The 23,974-nt window shown below is 44.0% G+C and overlaps 1 protein-coding gene across 4 annotated transcripts; it reads left to right on the top strand.

Moving 5' to 3' along the window:
- Positions 1 to 7,852: 7,852 nt before the first annotated feature.
- On the top strand, positions 7,853 to 20,834 carry YPEL5 (yippee like 5). 4 transcript variants are annotated; one of them, XM_074863892.1, is made up of 6 exons: positions 7,882 to 7,974; positions 11,627 to 11,663; positions 11,771 to 11,835; positions 12,020 to 12,173; positions 16,891 to 17,063; positions 18,686 to 20,834. In XM_074863892.1, exons 5-6 carry the CDS (start codon positions 16,923 to 16,925, stop codon positions 18,908 to 18,910), a joined length of 366 nt encoding a protein of 121 aa, XP_074719993.1. In that variant the 5' UTR covers positions 7,882 to 7,974; positions 11,627 to 11,663; positions 11,771 to 11,835; positions 12,020 to 12,173; positions 16,891 to 16,922; the 3' UTR covers positions 18,911 to 20,834. The 4 variants fall into 4 exon arrangements, with proteins under 4 accessions (XP_074719996.1, XP_074719993.1, XP_074719995.1 ...); XM_074863893.1 differs by having other exon boundaries at positions 7,895 to 7,974; positions 11,409 to 11,663; XM_074863894.1 differs by lacking the exon at positions 11,627 to 11,663 and having other exon boundaries at positions 7,891 to 7,974.
- Positions 20,835 to 23,974: the final 3,140 nt, after the last annotated feature.

Raw genomic sequence — 23,974 nt, 5'->3', positions numbered from 1 at the left:
TCCTGCATGGAGCCTGAAGCTGGTTTGTTGCTTGCTGTGTCTGGGGATTTTGATGGAGCCTGCTACCAGCATCTGCCCCTGCTTGCTGTGTTTAGGTCCTGTGGGACTGTGCTCCATCACTGAGGGCACTGCTTGTGCTGGGATTGCCTTTGGCTCCTGGCTTGCCTTTGGGAACAGCAGGCCATTGCTGTTTCCTGGCAAATATTCTGGAGCTAGGCCTGCCCTCATTTAAGTTACTGGAAGAAGGCAGTTCAGTCTAGCACTCTTTGCAAGGAGGTCCAGCTACTTGTGGCACTTCACTCACGCAGAGCTGTCTAGGTATACTTGCAAAAATGAGTCTCATCACGAATATATCTACTTACAGTTTGCAACTCTTTATCTTAGGAATGGGTTTATATGGGTCCCTTCTGTTGGCTGCTATGGGTTTCTTCATATCTATCTACTCATCCCTCTGGAATTTGCCTTTTGAATGCTGTTGAGTTAGTCAGTGGAGGTGAGGGGTGGCTGGTGGTGTAAGTAAGCATGAGCTAGGCATTCCTGTCATCTCTCCACACCATGTGAATTATGAGCCTGATGGTGTCCTAAGCTCTACTAAACCACAGGGTATGCTTGGACATGCAGATGACCACATGTTCTCAGGGCTCCTTCCAAACCCGCAGCATTAGCCTTACTAACTGGCCTGTAAGGAAGTTATCTTGATAGCTCCCTAGAGGCCACACTAGCGTAGCCCATGAGAGAGCAGCTTTTCCATGGCACTGTGCCTGTGAAGGTGACATTGGAGGGAGCCCAACACCCAGCTCTCCTGCTGATGGTAACAGACCGTTTCCCACGTCTGCAGTCCTTACAGCAGTATTTTTCCATTAAAATAAACTCTGTCTTGCCATGCTGGTAACTTGTCATTGCTGTTATCTTCTCTTCATTGCTATATGATTAATGTATCTGACCACAAGGGGAGGAGGCACAACACATCTTTGCAGGTACATTACAGTCTTTCCTGTTCAGAACTTAGCATGAGGTAGAGACTGTTTTTCACAATGCGGTTTTCAAGGACTAAGATGTAGCATTAGATTGGTTGGTTAGTTTGGTCTAAGGAGGCTTTCCAAACCAGTCTAGATTTTAACAGGGCACCTGTGAAAGTACATTTGCTTTTTGCTGGTTAGAGATTCATGAAGAGATGATCACTTCATCTAGCCTCCCACACTCCAGGCTGAGGCTGGACTATGAGCTAAGTCCCTGTTGCCTAAATCTGAAATGAATGGGAGTGAGGCACCTACATGATGCCTTTTAAAAATCTGTCTAAACACTGTAATAATAATAATTAGCTGTCACATTAGCAGATGCCTAGAAGCTTGACTAATAATGATGCAACAACACTAATGATGGAATATTCTTCCACGCTTTATTGGCAAATTACTGTTTTTGTTTGCTTTGTTCCTGCTCTGTGACCCCTCAAAACACATGGAGTATCCAACTCTTCCCTTAAAGCCTTCCTCTTCCAGAACATAGCCTGCTGTGCCCTCCACCCTGTGCTCTATTGGGTGTACAGGTCCGTATCAAGTTGTCATTGCTGCAGCTCATCTCCCTGCTGAGGTACTGTTGATGCCCTGTTGCCTGCCTGTGATATACTTTCTGTGAAGGCCAGTATGCCCCTTGTGTCATGTCCTGCAAATCTAGGAAGAAAACTTGCTCACCTCTGCCGAATGTGAGCAATCTGCATGTGTAGTCCCAGTGAAATAAAAACTGAATCAGTCATGTTGTGGGTTGCTTACATGCATGCTGTTCTACAGTTTAAACTTGTAGTACTCCTTACTCTTCTTGTTTTCACCTATTTCACTGGATTATGAGTGAGTCAGGCTACCTTTACTAGTAAGTCCCTTGCTAGATTAACTTGGAACCTGTCCTGTGTAAGGCCAAGGTCCTGTGTAAGTGCTGAATAATTATACTATTTGCCATATGAGCAACTGACCACATGAAAGCCCCCAAGCATCCTTCCATTGAGCTCTTGGCCAAACTGGAGCCTGGAGAGCACAACAAATGGAAAATTCTTTGCCGTGCACTTCTGGCCTAACCCTGCCATTCCTCCTCTGGCAGGACAAGGTGCTTCAGATCATTTGCTCTGCCTCTCTTGTACTCGTAATTTTTATCTCTGCAGCGAGAACTGCACTGCTTACTCAGCTTAGCAAAGTACTTTAAAATCTTTGTGTGCATGATACTGCGTACGTACAGTCTCATCACTATACGTTCTGATGTAAGATCTGCAGTTAGCTTCCAGCTTTTTCTTACTACTGTACCTGGGGAGGAAAGAAATCCTTTCTCACTTCTGTGGTGGTCTCAGTAATGCCCTGGAATAAACCATGCATCATCACTCCTAGTTTGTCCCAGAGGCAAATCCGTTACTGTTTACTCAGCTGTACAGCCGGTCTCCGAGTTGACAGCCCCCTCACAGACCTCTAAGGCATTGGCAGAAGGGGAGCTAGGCATTTTCTGTTTCATCAGGTGCAGGCTTCTCTCACAAGCTTCACTTGTTGAAACACACTGTGCCTTAAAGGAGGTGGTGCCACCCACATGTCATTGCTGCTGGACAGAAACCAGATTGGAAGTCTGCCTCCTCAAGGTTTCTCCATCCTGAAGACTGGTTTAAACAGGGTCACATATCTGCTGAGCTCTCCTCCCAATCTTATGTGCACTCTGCCTTCACAGGAGTGTTTGACTACAATCAAGTATTATTAGGTTGTCAGGAAGATCACAAAACAAGCCTCTCCCCCACCATTTCAGTGGTATGGATGAAGCTACTTATTGGGTAGGCTTCCATGTCCTGACGCCCCTTTTTTATGTAGGCCACTTGTTTCTTCCCCCAGGCTTTGCTTGACTTTTGCTCTCTGCTCCCTCTGAATTTAGCATTTTTGATAAACGTCTTTGCATAGATGCCTATGAACAAAAGAGAGTAGATTTTTTCCTTTAAATAAGCTCACCTTTGACATCCCAAAGTGTGCCTCCTGAGCAGGGGGTGGTACTGTTAAAAGATTGATATCAATACTGAATCAGCTCCAAGACCTTCAAGGAAATGCTGTGTTGACTGTAGCTGGGAAACCCCACCCAGAGCTGTAGGAACAGCAAATGAAAAGGACCAACAATGCTACAAAGATTTTTCCTCACTCTCCTGTCTGTGAAGTGACAATTGTGATGGACCAGTTCCATCTCTTGATAAGTGCAACCAAACAGAAACAGTTACAGTAATTCATCTGGGCCTCAGGTGTGTGTATATATAGATATATATTCCCAAGCTAGTAGATTCCTCTGATTATATCAAAAAATGGTGATCCAGTGTAGCCATTAAACTGTACTATTCTGTATGTGCTCTGAATGTCTCTGTGTGGGGCCCTTTCTAGCCCAATCTGTCTTTGTTCTCATCCAGTGCTCACAAACAATAGGGACAGCCCAGACTGTTTGATGAAGTCCACGTGCATTGGAGTAGCTACTCTCCCCCAAATGTTTATCTCCTCTCCTGGTAGACAGCTGTTGCGATGTTTTTCTGTGCCAAAGAAATGGTTCCAGCTTTACCTCCTCAGCTGAGGATGAAAGCTGACTTGAAATCACCTACTGTGAAATACAGGAGAGTTGGCAGCTGGATCACTGTCTGCCCTGTTCAGCTGGGTCAGTGGAGCACCGCCCCATTGCATCTTCTCCCCACTCACATACATGCGCACCGGACCAAGGCTTCGTGTGGAGGAAGTCATGTAATCGGATGGCTATCATCCATGTGTTGGACACCTGGTAAAATCTCCCACAAATAAAAGACTGATAACTCATATGACCTTGCCGAGCATTGCCACTGTATGGTGATTTGTGAGACAGCAGCAGAGGAAAGCAGAAGCACGCCGCCTGTCCTCCAAGCCTCTTGTGATCTTCTCAGCAGGGTCAGGTTTCTAAATATTTTCCAGGAAGGAGGGATGAAGTGACCCTGTCCCTTGGCAAGACATGGGAGCCTGTATACAGAAAGAGTAATAACCAGCTTGACCCTTTGCAGCAGATCACAACCTGAAATCTCTCCTTATTTCAGTAATCATCCTCCACTGTGGAAAACAAAAAAAAAGAAGGCCTAGCAATGCAAAAAACCTGCAGGATCCCCGTCCCATCTTTGATATGTCTGCATCACCACCCATCCTACCTAGCAGCCTTGCTTTCTTTGCTAGGGAATGGCAGAGTCCCGCTCACTGCAATAGTGACGGGCTTCAGGGTGATTTGTGTCCCTCTGCCGGCCTCCCGGGACTGCGGCGTTCACAGCGATGACTCTTCATTTCTACAGGAGAGCATTACACACTCCCTGGCATCAGGCCTGCTTACTGTCTCTGTTCCTGACATCTTCATAACGGCACGTAAATTCTGAGTCCCTCTTTGGACATTAAGTTCTTTCTTTGATATGGCTCCTGGGTGCTTTGGGGTTTTACACTTTTAACACCTTTTAAAATCTGTCCAACAGATAGTAGGTGTGGTGACAGGGTATTGAGACCAGCTCTGCTGTTATGGAGAGGGAATGGAGGGACCTCCTCATCACTGATCTTCCTGATGTTGAGATTAACTGTATAAAATCATTTCCCCTGGCAAAACCCAGCCATCTGAAAAAGTATCTGTAAATGGCACTTGTGCCCATGTCAGCTTTCAGGTAAGCCAGAAGCAATGGGTGTCAGCTTGGGAGGGAAAATGAAAGGTAATTAAATTTTTTTGTGTGTCAGTAGGCTTACTTTATGAGAATGAAGCTGCAGGCTGTACCATCTCCACTGAAAAACACAGGCTGTCAGTAGCAATAGCCACTCTCAAATTTTAACAAGAGCAGCTAGTAACCCAGCCTTTGATGTGAGGCAAAGCTGAGAAGGCATAGAGGGGGCATCTAGGAGTCAAGCTGCCTCTCAGAGAGATCACAGCCTGTAAGTCTAGCTCTGTATTTCAGCTGCCTCCTCTCTGCTGCCAGAAATCCTGGGCATGGGAGAAACAGCAGTGGAAAATCCCGCTAGATCATTGTCCCACCTCAGGCACGCCTGGTTTGGTAGGCTCAGCGTTACCATGCAGGAACCCACAAGCATACTGGAAAATTAATAGTGGTTCTGGAGACTGAGTAGGAGTGAAAACCACTAAGCTGTAACATTTTCTCTTCAAAGAGAGAAGATCTGTACAACCAGCCCCCAAGCCCTGACACTAATTCAATGGGATGTACCCAGGTCCCGCTGAATTCCACTGAAGTTTTGTCAGAGGTTTTAATTAGATCAATATGTTGGTGTCTGAGTTTTACTGCACAAGTCTTTCTGAGATTGTGATTAATTCCTCAAGTCACCTAATTTTATCTGAAATGCTTCCTATAGTGCTGCTCACAGTGCTGGAAAATGGATTTAGATGGGACAAATATTAAAGGTGGGCCTTACTGAGGCTGTTGGGCACAGGCATTTCCCCTCTCTCTGGTTCATTAAGTTCCAGATCTAACACAGCCTTTTCTGCTCAGTGATGCTGCACAGAGGACTGGCTCCTCCAGAGTCATTTGAGCTATCGTGATATGAATCAGCTGTGGAAAAGGCCCAGGGTCTTCCCAAATCCTGGCATAAGAAGTAAAGGAACAAACTGCTGACTGCACTGCATTTCCCTATGTCAGAGGAGGATTAATTAATGTTTTCAGGCTGCTTTGAAAATTAAAACTGCCATGTGGTACAATATTGTTGTTCCTGTTGTTCATCCTGTAGCTGCTATGTAGCCTGTCCATTACAAACTAATAGGAAATTGCTTCTGGTATTTTTGGTGTTTTTCAGCAGAGCTGCTACAGCCTGCTGCTTCGTTCTAATAAATGTGCCCTACCTCACCCTCCCCTGTCCCCCTTCCTCTAAGCTCCTCTGCAAGGGAAATAAAAACATCAGTCCCTGGCACCATCTGTCAAGCACAGGCTAATCCATTCTCTGCTTGTCTCATGGTCAATTTGGTTTCTTTCTGATTGGTACAGCTACCCTTCCTATTACTGAGAATTTAATACCATTCATAGGTTTGGTCTTTGCTTTATTTTCATGGTAATATTGTTATGACAATTGAAATGTTTAGACATACGTGCCTTCCATATGCCCAGACTGGAGAACAGTACTTAAGCAAACATGCAACCACCCAGTAAGGCAGGTAGCATTGCTCTCTCCATTTCACTGAGGGAAAATGAAACAGAAAGAACTGACTTGCCCAGGGATGTATGGATGCCTCAGCAGCAGAGCTAAGCAGAGAGCTCCCAGGTCCCTGGATAAGACCCAGTCACTGATGCCGACTAAGGCACCATTGTTTTGCCTCTCTTTTTCCTCTTGTTTTGGCTTTGTTTACGGTGATTTCTATGGGAGCTTGGCAAAGATGATTAAGACGTGGACCTTCATATAGCTCCTGTGACAAGACTGAGCAGATCCTCCAGGGACAAAGCTCACAGTTACTCAGTGCACAGCAGCAGATCAGGTCAATCTGTTAACAAACAGGGCACGTTAGGCCAGTTATTTCCTCCATTTGCTGGTGGTAAGTGGGACCCCAGGCATGGTCTTTACAGGTTCCTTCTCATATTCTTAGTACTCCTGTTGTCCTCATGCCATTAACTAAGGCTATTGCTGTCTGACAGACTGCTCCAACACTTTTCACTTCCTTTGCATGATCTAAAGAGAGGTTGATGACAGGTCGATGAGAAATGTCAATGCTCAGGGTCAGGCCAGAGCCGACCATACTGAAGAGGTCTGATTTTTGGGATGTCTGCCCAAAGCAAACAGCAGTTCTTAACATACTGATGTTGACCCATCCCTGACTATGTACCTTCACGCAGGCGGTTGTGTACCCCTCTACCTAGCTATTTCTAAAGGTAAAAAAAGGAATCCATGCAAGAAGACACAAGCTGAAGAACAGCTGGGCATAGATGTATGTGCTGCCTGCCGTACATTCACAGGGATGTCCCTTTACCTTTGATGTGACATGACAAGAGTCCTGCCGAGTCATTCTGTCCTGCAAGTACTGCAGCTCCTCTGGTGATACCACACGGATAGACCCAGGAATCACTGTACCTAAGAAATACACTTTCTCTAATGTGGATATGATATTATTAGAGAGGAGATCCTTAAAATTGCATGGCCTGCCCCATAGGAGAAGGAAAAAAACCACTCCTTTTCATGTCTTTTTCATAACCAACAACTCACAATGATTTTTTTCATTGTATTTTGGCCAAGACTATTTGTTTGCCAAGGATGCAATCTGTGTGCGAGCACTGAGCCATTAAAACTGGCAGGGAATTGATAACGCTTGCAACCAGTGGCCAAGAAGGGCCACAAACACTTTTGCCTCTTTCTCCCGATCCTTCATCTCCATCACGGGCAATATTTAAGGTGTCACAAAAGGATTTCAACTTGATGGCCTGAAACACTTCAAGCATTATCAGTGACAGCTTCACTGAGGTGGGGGTGAGGCTGACGGTCACCTCAGCACCCCTCCCCGCCTCAAACCCTCACAGGGCCTGTGGCATGGTGAAGCTCACGGCCAGATCAGGCCACGACCTGAGGAGGACAGCAGGCCTGGAGACGGGTCTCCCTCTCATCCCAGCCCGGCCGACGGCGCGGTGTCCGGCTGTCGGCTCCCCCAGCAAGCACTGGGCGCCTCCGACGGGGCCGCTGAAGGAAGGGGGCCTGGGAGGCAGACGGGCGGAGCGGAGGGCAGCGGGCTCGGAGCGGCGGCTGACCGGCGCCTGGGAGCGGGGGATGTGGCCGGCGGGGAAGGGCTGAGCGGAGCCCGAAGCCACCGCCCTCCCGCCGGGCGCGGCCGTGAGGCGGCGGGGGCGGGGCCTCGGCGGCGCTGATTGACGTGCGGCGGGGCGGGGCCGCGAGGGGGCGGAGCCGCGCCGCCGGGCCGGAGCGTCGGGGCTGTGGAGGGCGGGGGGAAGACACCGGGCACGGAGTCGCTGCTGCCGCCGCCGCTCCCCTGCGCCAGGTAACCGGGCCGGGGGGCCGCGCCGCGCCCCGCAGCTGCCCCGGGAGGCCGGGGCGGGCCGCCGGCGGCTGGGGAGGGAGGTGGCGGCCGCCGCTCCGGGCCGCGGAACTGTGTCTCGCGGGCCGCGGCGGGGCCCCGGGCGAGCCGCTCCGGCCCGGCGGCGCGGAGGGGGGCAGCGCCGGCCCTGCCTGCCCCGCCGCGGCCCGGGGCCGCGACAAAGCACCGGCCTTCCCTCACCCCGTCCCCTCCTCCGTCAGCGTCTCCCAGCGCCGCCCAGCCTTCCTGCCCGGCCCTCCGCCCAGGGCCGGCACCGAGTACCCCCTCCCCGCCGCGGCCACAACTTCCTCCCCCGGCCCCGCGCTGCAGCCGCCGGCTCCCCTCCCCGCTGGGGAGGTGGCAACTTTTCGGGCTGGTTCCTGTGCGGGGCCCGGGCTGGGGGGACGAGGAGCCGCGCCCGGGCCCCTCCGCCGCGTCGTGCTTCCCACCCCCCCTCCCGGCCAGAGGGGAGCGGGCGTGGGGGCGGCGGGGCCGCCCGGGAAGGGAGGAGGCGGGGGGGGCTGTGGCCGGCCCGAGCGCCCCTCACGGTGGCGGCGGCGGGGCCTCCCGTCAGCTGTTTCCTCCTGTTTGTTGTCAAGTTGCCTGCGCTGCCGGCAGCGCCCGGCGGCGGCGCCGGGGGCCGAGCCGGCGGCGGTTGGCTGCGCGCGCCCCCGTGACGGCGCTCAGCTGGGGCCGCCCCCGCGCGGGGCTTTGTGTGGAGCGGCGGCGGCGCGGGGGCAACGGCCGCGGCGCGCGCGCGCGGCCCCACCGCGCACGCGTGGGCTGGGGGTGGGGATCGCCCCCCCCCCCCCCCCCCCCCCCCAAGGCGTGACAGCGGGGCCCGGCCGGGGGCGGCGGCCGCTCGGGGCGCGGCGCGGCGCGGCGCAGGCCGGCGTGGCCGTGAAGGGTTAATGGCGGGGGTTAACCGCCCTGCGGCCGAGGTCGGCACCGCCGCTCGCAGAGCGTGGGTCAGGCCGCCCTGTCGGTAGCCCTGTCGGTAGCCCTGTCGGTAGCCCTGTCGGTAGCCAGCGCGGGTGGGCCGGCCGTGCCGCCCGGCCCGACCCGGGCCGCCGCCGTGCCTCCCGGTGGGCAGCAGTGCCGCTTGACGCATCTCTTCTCCCTTCCCGACTGGAAGGTGCTGCTTGTTCACCGCTCCTTGGAGACTTACTCATTTCCGAAGCAGCCCTGAGTAAACCCCGTGTCCCTGCCTGATAGGTGACTCTTAGGGGAAGCCGGTTGTCAGAAATCGAGGGATAGTTGTTATTTGTTTATGGAAGGTGCTTGCGGCTGTTCCAGCAATGAGCCAGCTTCGCCTGTCAGCTCTGAGGTTGGATTTTGCCTGTGAAAGTATGGATTCCCAGGGAACTGAAATATTTGGCAAGCACTTTTTCGCTCTAAAAGGCTCTAGTCAAAGCAAAAAGGAATGCAAAGACTGTCATCTGTCTGTTCATTTGTGCCTCTGTGTACAGACCTCAGCTGTACTGTGCAAGCAGATACAAATTAGGTTAATCCAGCATGCTTATTTAAGAATAAAAACTGCCTTTTGGATCAATATAGTGATAGAATTTAATTATTTTTCTTTATTTTCTAAACACGGTGTTAGGAATAACAATCCTGAGAAACACAGGGCATGGCTCTTCTCAAAGTGGTAGGTGTTGTAGAGCAACTCTTGATGTCACCAGCTAATGGCAGTAGATTAAGCATTAGCATAACTAATGTTTGTGGCTGATGGCAGAAAGTGAGGGAGCTTGCTCCGTGGTTGTAAAGATTCCCTCATGCGGCTGGTTCAGCTACATAGCTATATATATAGCGTGCTCTATATATAACAGCTATATATAATCCTTTATATATAGACTCATTCTGGATAGCTGAATTCAAGTAATGTTTGTGACAAATGAAACTGTCCATTTTTAAGTGTTACTCTCTTTTTCTAAAGTTAGTCTTTAGAAATATTATTTTGGAGGCTTCTGTCATCTGCTACTTTCACTTCTGTAATTGTGGAAGTACTTACAGAATGCTTATAGTTCTAATTGTTTATAGATAGGTTTTCATAATAATAATAATGAGTTTCATATGTGGCTGCCAAGTGTGTGAGGACAAAAGTAATTGCACCTCAAAGCCTGGTAGAGAAGATGACAAGAACAGATGAGATTTATTACTTGTCATCTGACAGACTGAGAATTATGCACACCATATATATATATATATTTAGCATTCCCTCTGCTGGTAATCATCACAAGCTTGAAGTAGTGTTGTCCAAGTTAGGTCATTGCTTGATGTTTGTTTACTATCGTTTGACCTATGTTGAAATTTTGAGTTGCCCAGCTCTTGCTGAAATACGTAATTCCCTTAAGCAAGATTTAACTTAAAAATACCTTGCTAAATCTGTAGAGGAAATGCCTGTACACTGTGGATGTTTGGTAGCAAGGCTGTCTTCAACTTTGGAGCCTTTACCTACATTTAGGAGTTTCCTAGTTAATATAAAAATGTATTGGTGAGATGCACTAAGCATATTAGCACCCTTTCTGCCAGATGGATGGAGTTTGTATGGAAGTTTGGATGATCATTTTCACCATTTCTTTAAAATTTGTTTATTTGATTTATTTTTTTATGACTCCTGAAACCAGTGGTGTCTTTGGGTGAAGATCTGTATCACTTCAGCACTAAAGTTAATGAAAACAGACCATCTGAATTAGTTCAGCTTTCTGAAAGTTGCAGAATGGATTAACAGGCAAAAGTTGGCTTATCTGCTTAATTAGTATAAGAATAAATTTATTGCAAAACCAGGAAATCCAGCTTTCTTAAAACCAATTGAGGAATTAAGAGAGGAAAAGGTGATCCTTTTCCTCTCATAGGGAAGGGAAAGGGGTGGCAGGAAGGGAAGGGGAAAAAGGAAGGGAAAAAGAAACAAGGAGACAGGAATAGTTGCTGCTTTTGGACTTCTTGTGTAGTAGCAGAAAAGAAGATTAATCTGAGTCTGATACTATTTGTAAACTAATATTTTTTTAAATGTTATCTAGCAAGAGTATTGTGAGGGTGTAAATTACTGTGTGGGAGATGCTGAGATATGGGGGCTGTGTTAGAAACAAGCACCCATCTGTATGGCTCTGCTCTCTGCAAACTTGAAACAAAACTACCCTGTATTAGTGTTTGCATACACCAATATAATGTTATGTTAACATATTTGAATGCCAGTACCCCAGTGTGAAGCTTTTGCCTTACCTAGAAGAAAAGCCACTTTGCAATAGAAAATTACACTCCTGTAACTTGCACAAATGCAGTTTCATCCCGCAAGGCAGCCTGTTCTAGGCAGGTGCTGTGTGCTGCATCTGAGCACAGCTTTCATCACTTTGCCAAAGCCTCTTCAGTCATTTGACAGTATTAACTTCCTTGTGCAGTTTGCTACTCTAGCTGGACGGTTCTAATGAGCATAGCATACTGTTCCAGTTCGCTTTCCAACTTCACATGTGGCTACGTGTGGTGCTTTTTGGTGACAAATTCTGCATGTAGGCAGAGGCCAGAGGCTGGGCCCTGCTTACTTCAAGAGTTGCAGAAGTCAGTGGCAGACAGTTGAGTCTCAGACCTCCTAAGAGACTGACTGCATGTGTATTTTCAGATGCACCCCTACTTGTGAGCAGTAGAAACCTGGGAAGGTAAGGAGCAAGTTTTGTTTTTTTTTTTGCCTAACCAGTGATTCTTTAATGTGTGGTCTTGTGTAGCTGTACTAAGTGTTCTCCTTCCTCTTTTGTCTATCTCTGAGATGAGAAGAGGACGCTTAAGCCTGGTTCCTGAGATGTGAAGATGAAGTGTAAGCCTGGTTCCACAGTAAGTACATCTTGAGAATGTTTTAAGGTGCCAGGGGGAAGGCTTGGCCCTTTTTTTGAGGGGGAAAGTGCTTGTTGGCTCACCAGCTCACCATACAAAGGAAAATGTTTTTAGTTGGTGAAATGGTGAAAGAGAGGCTGTCATAGTTTTTTATCCTTTAACTAGCAGCTGTTTTCTGTTGTAGATCTGAGATGCAGTAGATGGTGCTGAAGCAACACTGAGGCTCCTGAAATATCCACAGTCCAGTGTGTATGTAGAAAGCGCCTGCTGGCTCTCTCCCAAATGTTGACGGTCCTGTGTCTTCAAGAGATGCACTCTGGGACAAGAAAACACTGACTGTTAGTTTTTAAAATGTTAATAAATAATTCCTTGTGTTACTTTCTTTGTTCTTTATTGCTTGTGAAGGTAGGCAGATGAGGTAGTACAAATACCAACCAAGTAGTGCTTCAGGTGGTTTCAGTTCTGTGTGCAGATAGTGGTCAGATTTAAGCTGTTGAATGTCAGCTCTTTGACAGCTGTTGCTCAGTGTTGCCAAAAATCAACGCTGAAAGACAGGTGGAAGTTTGGGAGCATACTGCTCTAGGAATATGTATTATAGCACACAGCCACAGTGCTTGTGTTTCCTGTCTGTCCATGGGAGAAGCATGCAGGCAGGAAATGTTTCACAGTATGACTAAGAAGTTGTATCAAGGTTTGTACTGCCAAACTAATGCACTCTCAGCAGACCTTACTAGCTAGGTAATACGAGCTGTCACTGATTGTTCTGCTAAAGGTCCTCTCAGGAATGCAGGTTGGTAGCGGTGGTCAGGGTGCCAACTAATGACAGTGGCATCACCTCTCAGTTCATAGAAGTACCTGTCTCTTTGAACTGTGTAGGTCTGGCAAGTGGTAGATTGTATCCCGTTAGTGTAAGTAAGTCTGCCTTTTTTACATTGGAGACATTAATTTAATACTACAGCTCGTGTTTGGTAATTTGCGTGAGGGCAGGATCACTAGGACTTCATCATTGACATATATCCAAAAACAATGCTTAGCTGACTTTAAAGATGAAATCATTGGTTTTGTGAATAACCAATATTCCTGTCCACTGCTTCTGAAAATTCTGCTAGTAGCATGGTAGAATTGGTGTGTTATGGTAGTGGCACTTTCTGGGGTTGTGAATAGCAATAGGGAACTGGCTCTCTGAACCAATGGAAGTTATTTTCATTTTTTTTAAGTGTAGAGAGTGGATGAATGGGTAAGTGCACTTCTTGTATTTTCCTCCCCCTAATTGGAGGATCTTAAGCTTTAGAAGTGCTTTAATGTTTCACAATTCTTTGGCTTCTCTTCATTTAAGAGAGCCTTCCCACTGCCTATAAAAGCTGCCTATAAGTGGCTTTTTTCAGATCATTTATGTATGTGTGAACCTAAATAGACGCCCACACCTTTTACATGGGAAGTGAAAACTATAGGAAAAAAAAATTACAGTTATCTTGGGTGACTTTGTACACACCACTTCTGTATATAAGGGATATGAGCCTGAGAGCAATGGAAAATTGTTTTCCCTTGTTCTGTTGTGCTTCTGTTTCTCCCAGTGTACCATGAGTGTACCCTGCAGGATTCAGGATCCTTATATAAGGAGAGAACAGTCTTTAACCACAGCAAGTACCTTCTGAATTGGTCTTACAAGTGAATACTATGTTTTTAGCTTGGGGGGTGGGAAAAAGGGGGAGGGAAGAGTGTGAAATGATTCCAAGCTGAAATTAACTTCTCTACCTTATATGAGAGAAAAAGCAGAAGTTCCTTGTTAGCTTATTTAGAAAATTCATAATCATTTGCGGCATTTGAAGACTGCCTTACTAGCAGTCATTTTGTAACTTTTTTCCTACTTTTTACTACTGTGAGCAGTAATATAAAGACTAATGTGAGTATTTTATAACACTTCAGCTGGACCCTTACGAATGCATTGAGATCCTGCAGCAATCAAGACCGAGAGCTAGTGATAGTTGTAGGCTGCTGTCTATTTTGACTGAAATCTGCCGGGGGCAGTTAGGTGTAGAAGTTATTTTAAGCATTAGAAATTCTAGTAGGATTACAATATTTTAGCAGCTTCTTAAAAAACACTTATCAAAATCTGGACTGTTTTGACTGTTGTAATGCAGATTGTAGAAGTTAATTTTCTAAATTTTTAAGTGTGTATTTATTTCAAGAATACATGTTTTCTTAAGCACTGTATTCTGAAGAAAATGGTTCTGGTACCAGTTGGCTTATTAGATTCTGCTGTAACTTTAGTCTGAATTCTCACAGCCTTGTGCTACCATCAAATGAATCTCACTTTGTCCTTTTGTTGGGACACAAGTCTTAATGGAATTTCTTTCTCATTTAGATACTTGATGAGGTTACTTTCAGCTTTTTGGGGTGATATAAATAATTGAAGATTTTAGGCCTTTTATTACTAGGCAGGCTTTTCAGCCTGAAGTGTTTGAACATATATATTTATGCATTTATTTTAGTGTTCAGTATCTTCAGGATTCAACACTTCATGCATAATACTCCAGGAGTAATACATTAGTCTGTTGCTTTGACTTCTAACTTACTTGTAAGAGTTACAGTTGCGCTCTCTTCCCAAGTATTTAAATTTTGTTTTTCATGACTGGGTTACTGCTTTTCTGGGTGCAGTAACGTGAATTATGTTTTTAGATAGGTGATGTATTTGCATTTTAAATGTTCAGATGCATATTTTTCAAAATGGCATGCTTTGCAAGGTTGCTCTGTGTAATGGAGCTGTTCCTGTCACCAAGCTTAGTGTTTGTGTTGCTTTTGGTAAAAGAGGGGGATATTTTGGGGATTGTTTTACGTTAGCTCCTAAAAATACTGACAGGGTGAGCATTGTGTTTACCCTGAAAGAGATACCCCTTTGGATGTTCGTTCCACATTTACAATAACTTATGATCGGTTAATTGTTTTTAATCCACAATACAATCAACACAAAAATAACATTATCCAAAATTAGTAAGGATGGCAGATGGAAATAGGCCAAGAGCCTTATGGGCGTCTGTCACAATTGCTTTTATTGCTTGTATTTGTGGTTTCTTCTGGTTGGAGACTTTGACTGATACTTGTTTATTCACGCTTATTGTCTGTTGATTTTCCTTCATGCTGTCACTATTCACATTTTAATTTTTTCATTTGCCCTCACTTGCTGGGAAAGATAAAGGCGTATTAGAAAGGTACAATGCTTAGAGAAATTGAATGAAAATGCTTCATGTATTTGAGTGCAGTCACAAGGAGTCACACCCCTACACTCAGCTAAGTCTTTGAAATATTTTTGCCAAACTCAAGACCTGTTTTTTATATCCTTTCAAGAAGAGAAATGGGTGTTATGTCACCTTTAAAGGAAAGAGTTGTTCCATTGCTTTGAATCTTCATGTACCCTTCAGGTGGGATACAGAAGACTAACAGTGATTTGAAAAACCTGAATGTAAGGAACTTGTGGTAAAATCACTCTGTTCAATACTAGGAACCCCTTTTATTGCTGCACATTGTAAGAAAACAAAATGGTGAAATAAAGCAACTGAAAAAAAATCATTATGTCAGTGACTTATGATTTTTACACATAAAAATGGTATTTTAAATTTTGTGTGTGCAGGTGCGTGTTTTAGTCCATTTGCTTTGTGCATGTCAGAGTAAGCTTTAAGAAACTGATCACCTAGAACTTGAAATGGGTTTAATGTAGGTATTTGTGCTCTTAAAGGCATTTGACATAGAATATTCAACTTGATGAGTGCAAAATTTGATTAATTTCTCTGAACAGTACACCGTCTCCTGCTCTGAAAAGCAAAACCCACACAACTTTAATATTGCAGTGTGTCAGATTTACTTTGAATTGCTGTGCATGACAAAAGCAGAGACAATACTCTTTTCTGATTCCATGTCTGAAACATAAATGGAGGTATATTTAACTTGTTTAACTGTAGATGTTTAGTCATAAAACTTCTGCAGTTGAAATGGAAATAACATCATCATTTAATTCCTTTGTCATGTTATCTCATCCTTCGTGATTTAAGTTTTTAGCTGTCTGGTATGTTCTGTGCCTACTCGCTAGTTAACTTTGAGTAATTTATATTAATTGGTATAAAGTTGGTGAGATACTTTAATTTTCCCAAGCAGTGAAGAGGTTTGTTTATCAGGTACTGCAGATCTGCTGCTATAAACTTTCTAAGCAATCTTTTTCTGTTCAGTGGAGTTGCTCAGGTATTTTAGTGATGATGCTTTGGAAACAGCGTGGCTAAATGACACAGTATTTTGTATTTAGATTAGACAGCTTTAAAGGTTGGTATATAAAACTGTCTGGTGTAAAGACCGGGTGGATTGTTTATTATGTGAAATAGCATCCAAACCTTTCCTATGTTGTTATGTATATGAAACCAGTGTCAAGTCAAATACAGTAGCCCAGTCTGCTATACTGGAAGACTAAAGCATCCTGGATGGTGGTGTTGTGTGGTTGCATGTCATAAATTGTGCAAAGCTGAGGGGAAGTGACAAAACAAATACATATTTTAAAAAGGGGGGGGTGACTTGGGAAAATTAAACTGTAATTGTCTTGGTGACTCAATGTACTTCTCCGTGCTTCATTTCCCAGTGCTGACTAAGATGAGTGAGTCGTTGGGAATATACTGGAATGGAATTTCGGTATTGTGTTAAAGAGGAAAAGAAAATAGGAAAGAAGTGGAAGCTTTTGTATTTAAGAACTGTAGGGTCCAGCAGTGGTCTGCAAATATCTGAACTATATTTTAAAGGTTTCAGTTCATGTTTTGCTCATTTAATGTGTATCTAGGTGTGTCATCTTATTGATAAGATGGTCACTTCTGGGAAGAACTTGTTTTGATAAGAAAGGATGAATGCAGTCTATAAAGTTCAGTAATTCCATCTATGAAAGAAAGAACCTCTGCAGTCATTAACTGAATTGGTTTGCAGAATATCCCACCATATATATGGGGTGTTTGGGGTTTTATTTTGTTTTGCTGCAATGCTTTTTTTACATGTACATAAGATCATCTTTCTTTTTGCTTTCAGGTCTTGAGTATAAACTTACATAAGTTCTAAAAATGGGAAGAATTTTTCTGGATCATATTGGTGGCACTCGCCTGTTCTCCTGTGCAAACTGCGACACGATTCTGACCAATCGTTCTGAGCTCATCTCCACTCGTTTTACAGGGGCCACAGGAAGAGCCTTTCTTTTTAACAAGGTTGGTAAGAAGCTGAGGGGGAACTGCTTTTGAAAAATGAGTTTGTGGGATACGAATCTTGTCATCAAAACTAAAAAAACTTGTTGGCTAAAGTGTAATTACTTTTTAAATTTTTATTCTAGTCAACTGTCTTTGAAGCCAAATTAGGCATTTACTGTTGATGGCAAGCTACCTAAATTAGTTTATCTGCAATACTAAGAGACTATAAAGAGGATTGTGTATAGAGAGGCATCGTGCCACAATGCATGGAGTTTTAACTTTGGAGACTTCGTAATATGAACCTCAAATTCACTGTGACAGTGTCTTTTGCCTATCAAAGAGTTTCAAAGGCATTTGCAGTTCTGCTGAGTTAAAAAAAGCCTAGATAATATTCTGTTTAATTTCTAAAGCGCATTTAAGCTAACAGTAGCTTGGCAACTTAAGATAAACACAATTCTGTTACAGGCAATGCTCTGGTTTATTTTTTATTGATCAAATTTGATTTAACAGATTGAAATACGAAAGTCGTAACTGAGTGAATTGTAGCATTATTTATAAACCCTTCCATATAGACTCATCCATTAGACTCACTGAAAAAAACAGTGATCATCCTTTGCTTTCTCACAAAGTTCCTGGTCATGTCAGTGGTGTGCTTCGTTTGGGTTTTTTCTTGAAAGCCCTTTGGCCATTGGCAGAGTTGATAGAGGCATCAGTAATGTCTTCACTTAACAGTGCTTGGCCTTGGGATTTCTGGTATGCTGAATCCTGTCAGTGGTATTTATATGTGTTAGGCTGCATAGCTATAAAAGAGCTGTGCATCCGATTTCTTTCTCATCCAGTAAGCTGGATGCTGGGGTTCAAGTTTTTCTTGTGTTATAGTGGGGTTTAATCACAGAAGTTTGATTTTCACATTTCTGCAGTCAGAAGCCTTACAGCTGAAGCAAAGTAAGCATAGTCAGGTGGAAAATTGAGGAAGCAGTGCAGCCCCGTCTTTTAGAATCCTACTGCATATTAGCAGTTTGGATATAGTTCTGACATCAGCTTCTCAATGAACTCCACATCCTGATTCTGTAGTGTGGCTGCCTAAACAAGTTAAAAGTATATTTTAAACTGCTGAGATAGCACACCAAAAAAAAGGGTGAATGTTTAATGGCTGCATTCTCAGCCACTGAGCTATCCTTTTTCTTAGATGATTATTTCAAAAGCACACCGGGATTTTTAAAGAAGTACCTTTTTTAATATTTTGGTTCTGATTTCTTGGGAATAAGTGATCACATCAGTTGCTAGAAATAGGTTATGTATATTGCAGGTGGATTAATATCAGTTAGTTTAAAAGCTGTTCACTAAGAATTTCTCACTCAAAGTTGAACACAGTACTCTGCACTCTTGTACGTCTTGTGATAGCATTTCATGTCTCCCAGTTAAACAGTTACACATCCCCATGAAGCACATCTTTAAAAGTGTTTCCTTCTCAAGCAGGAGATTTTCAAGGGCTGTTGACTTACTCCACTGCCGTTTTCAGTTCATGTGCAGTGCCACAGGCTCTTTACTTTTAAAATGTTGATAGTCGTGCACATTGTTACCAGCTTTGCTCTAGGCAGACTAATCCTTTCTGTTGCCTATCCCCTGTATCTTTGTATCAGGTGGTAAATCTGCAATACAGTGAAGTTCAGGATCGGGTCATGCTCACTGGCCGCCACATGGTTCGAGATGTGAGCTGCAAGAACTGCAACAGCAAACTGGGTTGGATCTATGAATTTGCCACTGAAGACAGCCAGCGCTACAAGGAAGGCCGTGTTATCCTGGAAAGAGCGTTGGTTCGAGAGAGTGAAGGATTTGAGGAGCATGTTCCATCCGACAATTCCTGAAGAGACTTGAGTCTCTCCTCAGGTTCTCTTCAATTGAAACTCAAAAATAATAAAATCAACAAAAAAATCTGCTTACATACACTGTCACCTTAGCATCAGAGTCGGATTCATGGACTACAGAGTGGGAAAGATTGTGAGAGTATTTCAGATGGAACCTTCCTTTCTTTATTCCTTTTATATTTTACTTTCCCTCCAGCAGCTGTTTGTAGAAAGAATGTTGTGCAGATGCTGTAACTTTTTCTCTCTTGCATTTACATCTGTTAGATTTGAGATTGTATCTACAGATACAGTGGGCTAAAAGGAAAATATTTGGGGGATTTGTCTTTTGTTAGAGAGAAATTCAATGAGTTCTTTTAGTTTGCACAAACTGATGTCAGCATAAAGTTATTTTAAAACTACAGATGTTTTTTAAAAAGTATATTCCAATTTTTGGCTTAAGTTTTTAGTTAGGGTTGGGTTGGTTTTTTTTTTTTTACCCAGTCTTTTCACCTGATTTGCTAGCTAAAGAAAAGAGATCCGAATTTGTGCCGAGTGCTAAAGGTTCAGTGTTGGTACAGCTTGGGCTGGCCCTTGTGCCATATTCTTGTTGAGGTTGATTGGTAGCACAGAGCCCATTATTTCTTGTCATTCTTGACCCAAAGATGTCACCATTCCTTGTTTGTTTGTGAAGTCCCATTCACCATGTAAACTGGTGTTGATTGGAAACTATTCTTGAAATAGGGCAAAACTGCTTGGCTTTTTTTAACTTTAACTGATGTAACTTATAAGCATAGTAAGAATATAAAATAATAGTTGTCTGTTTAGTCTTGCGTTGCTTACAGATCAAGCTGTGTTTGTAATGATAGGGAACCACGGAGAAACTACTGTTTCAGTAGTAATTTTTTTTTCGTTTCTCTACTAATCTTATTAAGTAGACAGGGAATTGCAAATCTTAATTCTTCCAGTAGCTTTCTTTAAACCCAGAACTTCCTATGTTAAACACAGCTGCTGTGTAAAAGGAGAAGATTGCCAGCATGTTTGTTCATGCCTAGAGTTATGCAATCTGCTCTCTTGAAAAGATTACCTTAAACAGCTTGTTTTCAAATGCTGCTTCTGGTGTTGAAACCTTTATCTTTCAACTTTGTTGAACCTTTTCATTGTGATGTTACATTTTTATCTTTCTGGGCAGCAGTACATGTGAGCCTAGTAGTAACTAGTGACTTGGATTCTTGCTTTCTTCTTGTAGAGGTCAGCTCTGTTTAAAACGGTGATCTTGCTTGCCTTTTTATGAAAAATGCTCTTCATTAACTTAACTCAAGGGTGCCCAAACACTTTCATTGTGTCTTAAGCCATAAGTTCAGATCTCAAGGGCTGAAGTTTATTTGATTGTTAGATATGTATGATTCCTTATCAAAGATACAAGTCTATTTTTTATTCTTACTGGATAAATTGTGATCAACGTGAAATAAGTTATCCACAGCCGTACAAGAGGGGGGGAAAAACCCCACCCAGCCAAACAGATCTGGGCTCTGACCTTTCAGAATAACTTTTCTTCACTAGCCACAGCTCCATGTCTGAAACTAAAATGTGGAGGGTGACTATGCAGAGTATTTTTCTTAATTTTTTTGGTTGCCAAGTGGCAATTTGGACACCCCTGACTTGAATGTACTGCCTGTTTCATGTAAAAGTAGCTTTATTATAGAATTGTCACATAGAAAGAAAAGAGTAGATCACATACCAGAGCTGTGCTTGAATCAAGCTGCTTAAACAATAGTGTACTTGTGCCTCAAATGAATCAGTTTTTGCACTGAGTACAGTAGTACCCCATTATCTTGTACTTCTGTCCTTCACAGACCCTGAAAGCCCCATTAGCATGGTTCTCTGCAGTACTTTTCTTGTACTTCTGACATTACAGTACAATAAACTATGTTTTGTCCTGAACTGATATTTGTTGTTCTTTTTGAGTAATTTTCAAGGAGTCTGTCAACTGAATGACATAACCTGTCTTCCATTCCCTTGTTCCAGTTTGTATAGCACAGTGACAAGCTGTTGATGGAGCATTTCTCTGAATAGGTGGCAAAAGAGTGTACTGTTGATTTTTGGAAGGTGCTAACTACAGCTTCATGCATACCACTTGTACACTTGAAAGCCTTCTATTTACTCCTGTTAAAAAGAAAATAAAACCAGGAAATTGCTCATTTAATGGAATTCTGGGTGCCCAAACATCTTTCCCTGTCTTTGAAAAGATAGCAACCTAAGCAAAACTCCGGCTTCTGCAAGAAGTTTTAGCTTCTAAAATGACTTAGGAATTGAGGAATTGGGAATTTGTATATCTGGAATTCTGTGATCTTTTATCTTTGCATACAAATGTTAGGGAGAAGCCTTCTGCTAGCAGCTGGTCAACTTCATAAGCTGTAGCTGAAGGACTGAGCTGAGAGGAACCTCAGTGTAATGGTGTAATGGAGCCTGAGGGGCTTATTCTAACCAATATTAAGACTTCTTTATTTTGGTAGAATGTTAGACCGAGAGATGTTAAAGATTACTTTCCCCAAAGCCTATGATTTGAAAAAATGCTATTGAGGTGAATTCATTAAAAGCCTATGAGACTTAATTAAGGAAGTCCACTGCAGCTTTAAAACAGTAGACTTTGGGTTGCTCTTTCAGTCTATGTGCTGTTCCCTTCCATATCGCCTTGATGGCTCTGTGGGAGAGCTTAGCCTCATAAACTTTGACTGCTCCTCCTTGAAACGCTTTGTGTGTGAGTACAGATAACTTATCTGTAGGGAACAAGAAGATTGGTTACAGTACGGCTAGCAACAGACATTGCTGTTTGGTATTAAATGTTATTTTGTAGTAGTGCAGTAGCCTTGGATTCCCAAACAAGGCATGGCTGGCACAGCAAAATGTGCCACTACAGGGAACTTGTGCCTGGCACGTGATGGTGTGCCTATGCTGTCTTGGGTGAAGAAGGTAGCAAGGAAATTACAGTGCACAACACACTCTGCTGTGCGTTTATGGAGACCTTAGAATTTGTGCTTTTAGGCTGCAGCTTGGGCTCACAGTGGTGCTATGACCTTCACCTAGCATTAGCTGTGTTAGAGTTTACATTACCTGCGCTATGAGCTCATCCTGTAGTTGCGGTGTAGGTGTACCCAAAACTGAAGTACTTCATTAAAGCTGCCGACTACCACTTCAACAAAACACAGCTTTGGGAAGAGGAAAAGGTTGGATGGTGTGTTTGTGGATTGAAAAGTGTTCTAGTTATGCCCTCTATGGATATTCAAAAGAAATTTTGAAATGGCATATGTGTCTCATGGCTCTGTTAGAAAAGGTAGCATTGCACTGGGCTCTGGGGATGGCTATGGGCAGCTGACACAGGCTTGTTCTTACAGGGCAAACTTGTCTCTTCAGATTTCTGCCAGAGCTGTAGGAATTAAAGTCAGCAGATCATCAGTGGATTACCAGGTAAGGAACCAGTGAATCTGCAGTTCAGGACACAATTGCCAGGTAGAAGGAAGAGGTGACTGGGAAGGCTAAAGCATTGACGTGGGGAACTGCTAGCTGAATAATCAACCCTATCTTAGAAGAGAAACCTAAGCTGTGATGTTGGAGTGCCATTCTGCAAAAGCCAGAAATAATGTGTTGTGGTTCCTTCTTGGGCCTGTCTTCACTTCTTTAGCAAAATGATTAAAAAAAAAAAGAAATCCAGTGAAGCTTGGTTTCCTGTGGCTCTTGAGGGCTTTGCGGACTATTCCCTGATGCCAGACAGGGATGAAATGCTTCAGACTGTTCAGCTGGGGCACTGATTAGGATCACTCTCCAATCTGAGCCCTATTTTCCAGGACTTCAAAGAACTAAGCAATTTTGAGACCCTCTTCTACAAAAGCTGGAGTTAAAAGTGTCCAATAACTTAAAAAGATCAATTTGAGTGGTGAGGAGGAGTATGACCTAATTGACTATGTCCCTCTGTAAGCCTTTTTCTTATTATGGCCAAAGAAAATGAGCTCCTGTCTGTCTCATCAACTGCTATGTGGCAAAGACACTCAAGAGCTGCCGATGAGCCTAATTTTGACAGTGTGGAGCTTTTCCTGCTCTCACAGTTAGTTCCCTCACCACCTCTCCCTGTTGTAAGGATTTCTGGTATGTCTAGGAAATTATAAGGGAAGAAATCTCACATCTGCTTTTCAGTCTTTTTGTTTACTAATAGGGTTTTTCTTATTTGCATGGATTTCTGTGATGCTAGTAGAAGTGCTGGCAGTCTTAATACCAGGCTTTCACTAGCTAAGGACCCTTCCGGCAGGGTGTTGGTGACATTATCATCTCTCTCATCCTCAAGTCTAGGCAGAGGTTACTTGGGAATGATACTTGACTGAATATCCTGCTCTGGGTAGAGGTGATGTGAAGGAAGACCTCATTCACCCTGTTCACAGGACATTTCCATTCCATTGCTATGCTACATCTCTTTCCATCTGATGTTATCGTAGGTGTGATCTGCTTAAGCTTGCACTGCCGCTCCTCCTTTTAAAAAGGTGGTGGCTGTGTGACAGCAGTCTGTGCCTCTCAAACATGGTGTTTCTCGCTCAAGGACCTGAAATACCTACAGTTTGGTACAGGCTGCTCTGTTTGCTGCTCAGTTCGAAGGGGCGGCTGTGTTCCTGTTTGACTTGTTACTATAAAAATAAACCCTGGCACTTGTCTAAAAAATGGCCAGAATCTCTCTGCGACACAAGGCTGGTTATGGAAGAGAAACCCAGATAAATGAGGAAGGAAAACATTTGTGTGTGAGTGGGGGGGGATTCAAGTCTTATTACACCAGACAAATTCACTCAGAAGCAGCAGAGTTGGGAGAAATTCTAGAGGTAAGCTTTCACCTTTTCTTTATGACTTGTGTGGGTTCAGGGGAAGTGGAAATCGCTTTGCATTGCAGAGGATCTAAGGTCCCCTGATAAATGGAGGAAGAGACTGAATGTAAGCACTTCTGTTTCTTTTGAGAAACCTTATTGAATATCCTCGCTGTAGGACACCGGTAACAGGAAGTGCAGAGCCAGAGCTGTTTCTGGCCTCTTTGTGTTTGGGTGAAGGCAG

This window comes from Strix uralensis, chromosome 3, assembly GCF_047716275.1.
Source record: "Strix uralensis isolate ZFMK-TIS-50842 chromosome 3, bStrUra1, whole genome shotgun sequence".
Taxonomy (NCBI): Eukaryota; Metazoa; Chordata; class Aves; order Strigiformes; family Strigidae; genus Strix; species Strix uralensis.
The sequence above is the reverse complement of the archived record's forward strand: the minus strand, read 5'-3'. Positions and strand labels throughout refer to the sequence as shown.

Bases quoted from the DNA above. Each gene is read 5' to 3' on its own strand.
- YPEL5 (XM_074863895.1), top strand. From the start codon at position 16,923: ATGGGAAGAATTTTTCTGGATCATATTGGTGGCACTCGCCTGTTCTCC. The intron at 17,064-18,685 runs GTTGGTAAGAAG...TCTTTGTATCAG, and splicing joins GAGCCTTTCTTTTTAACAAG to GTGGTAAATCTGCAATACAG.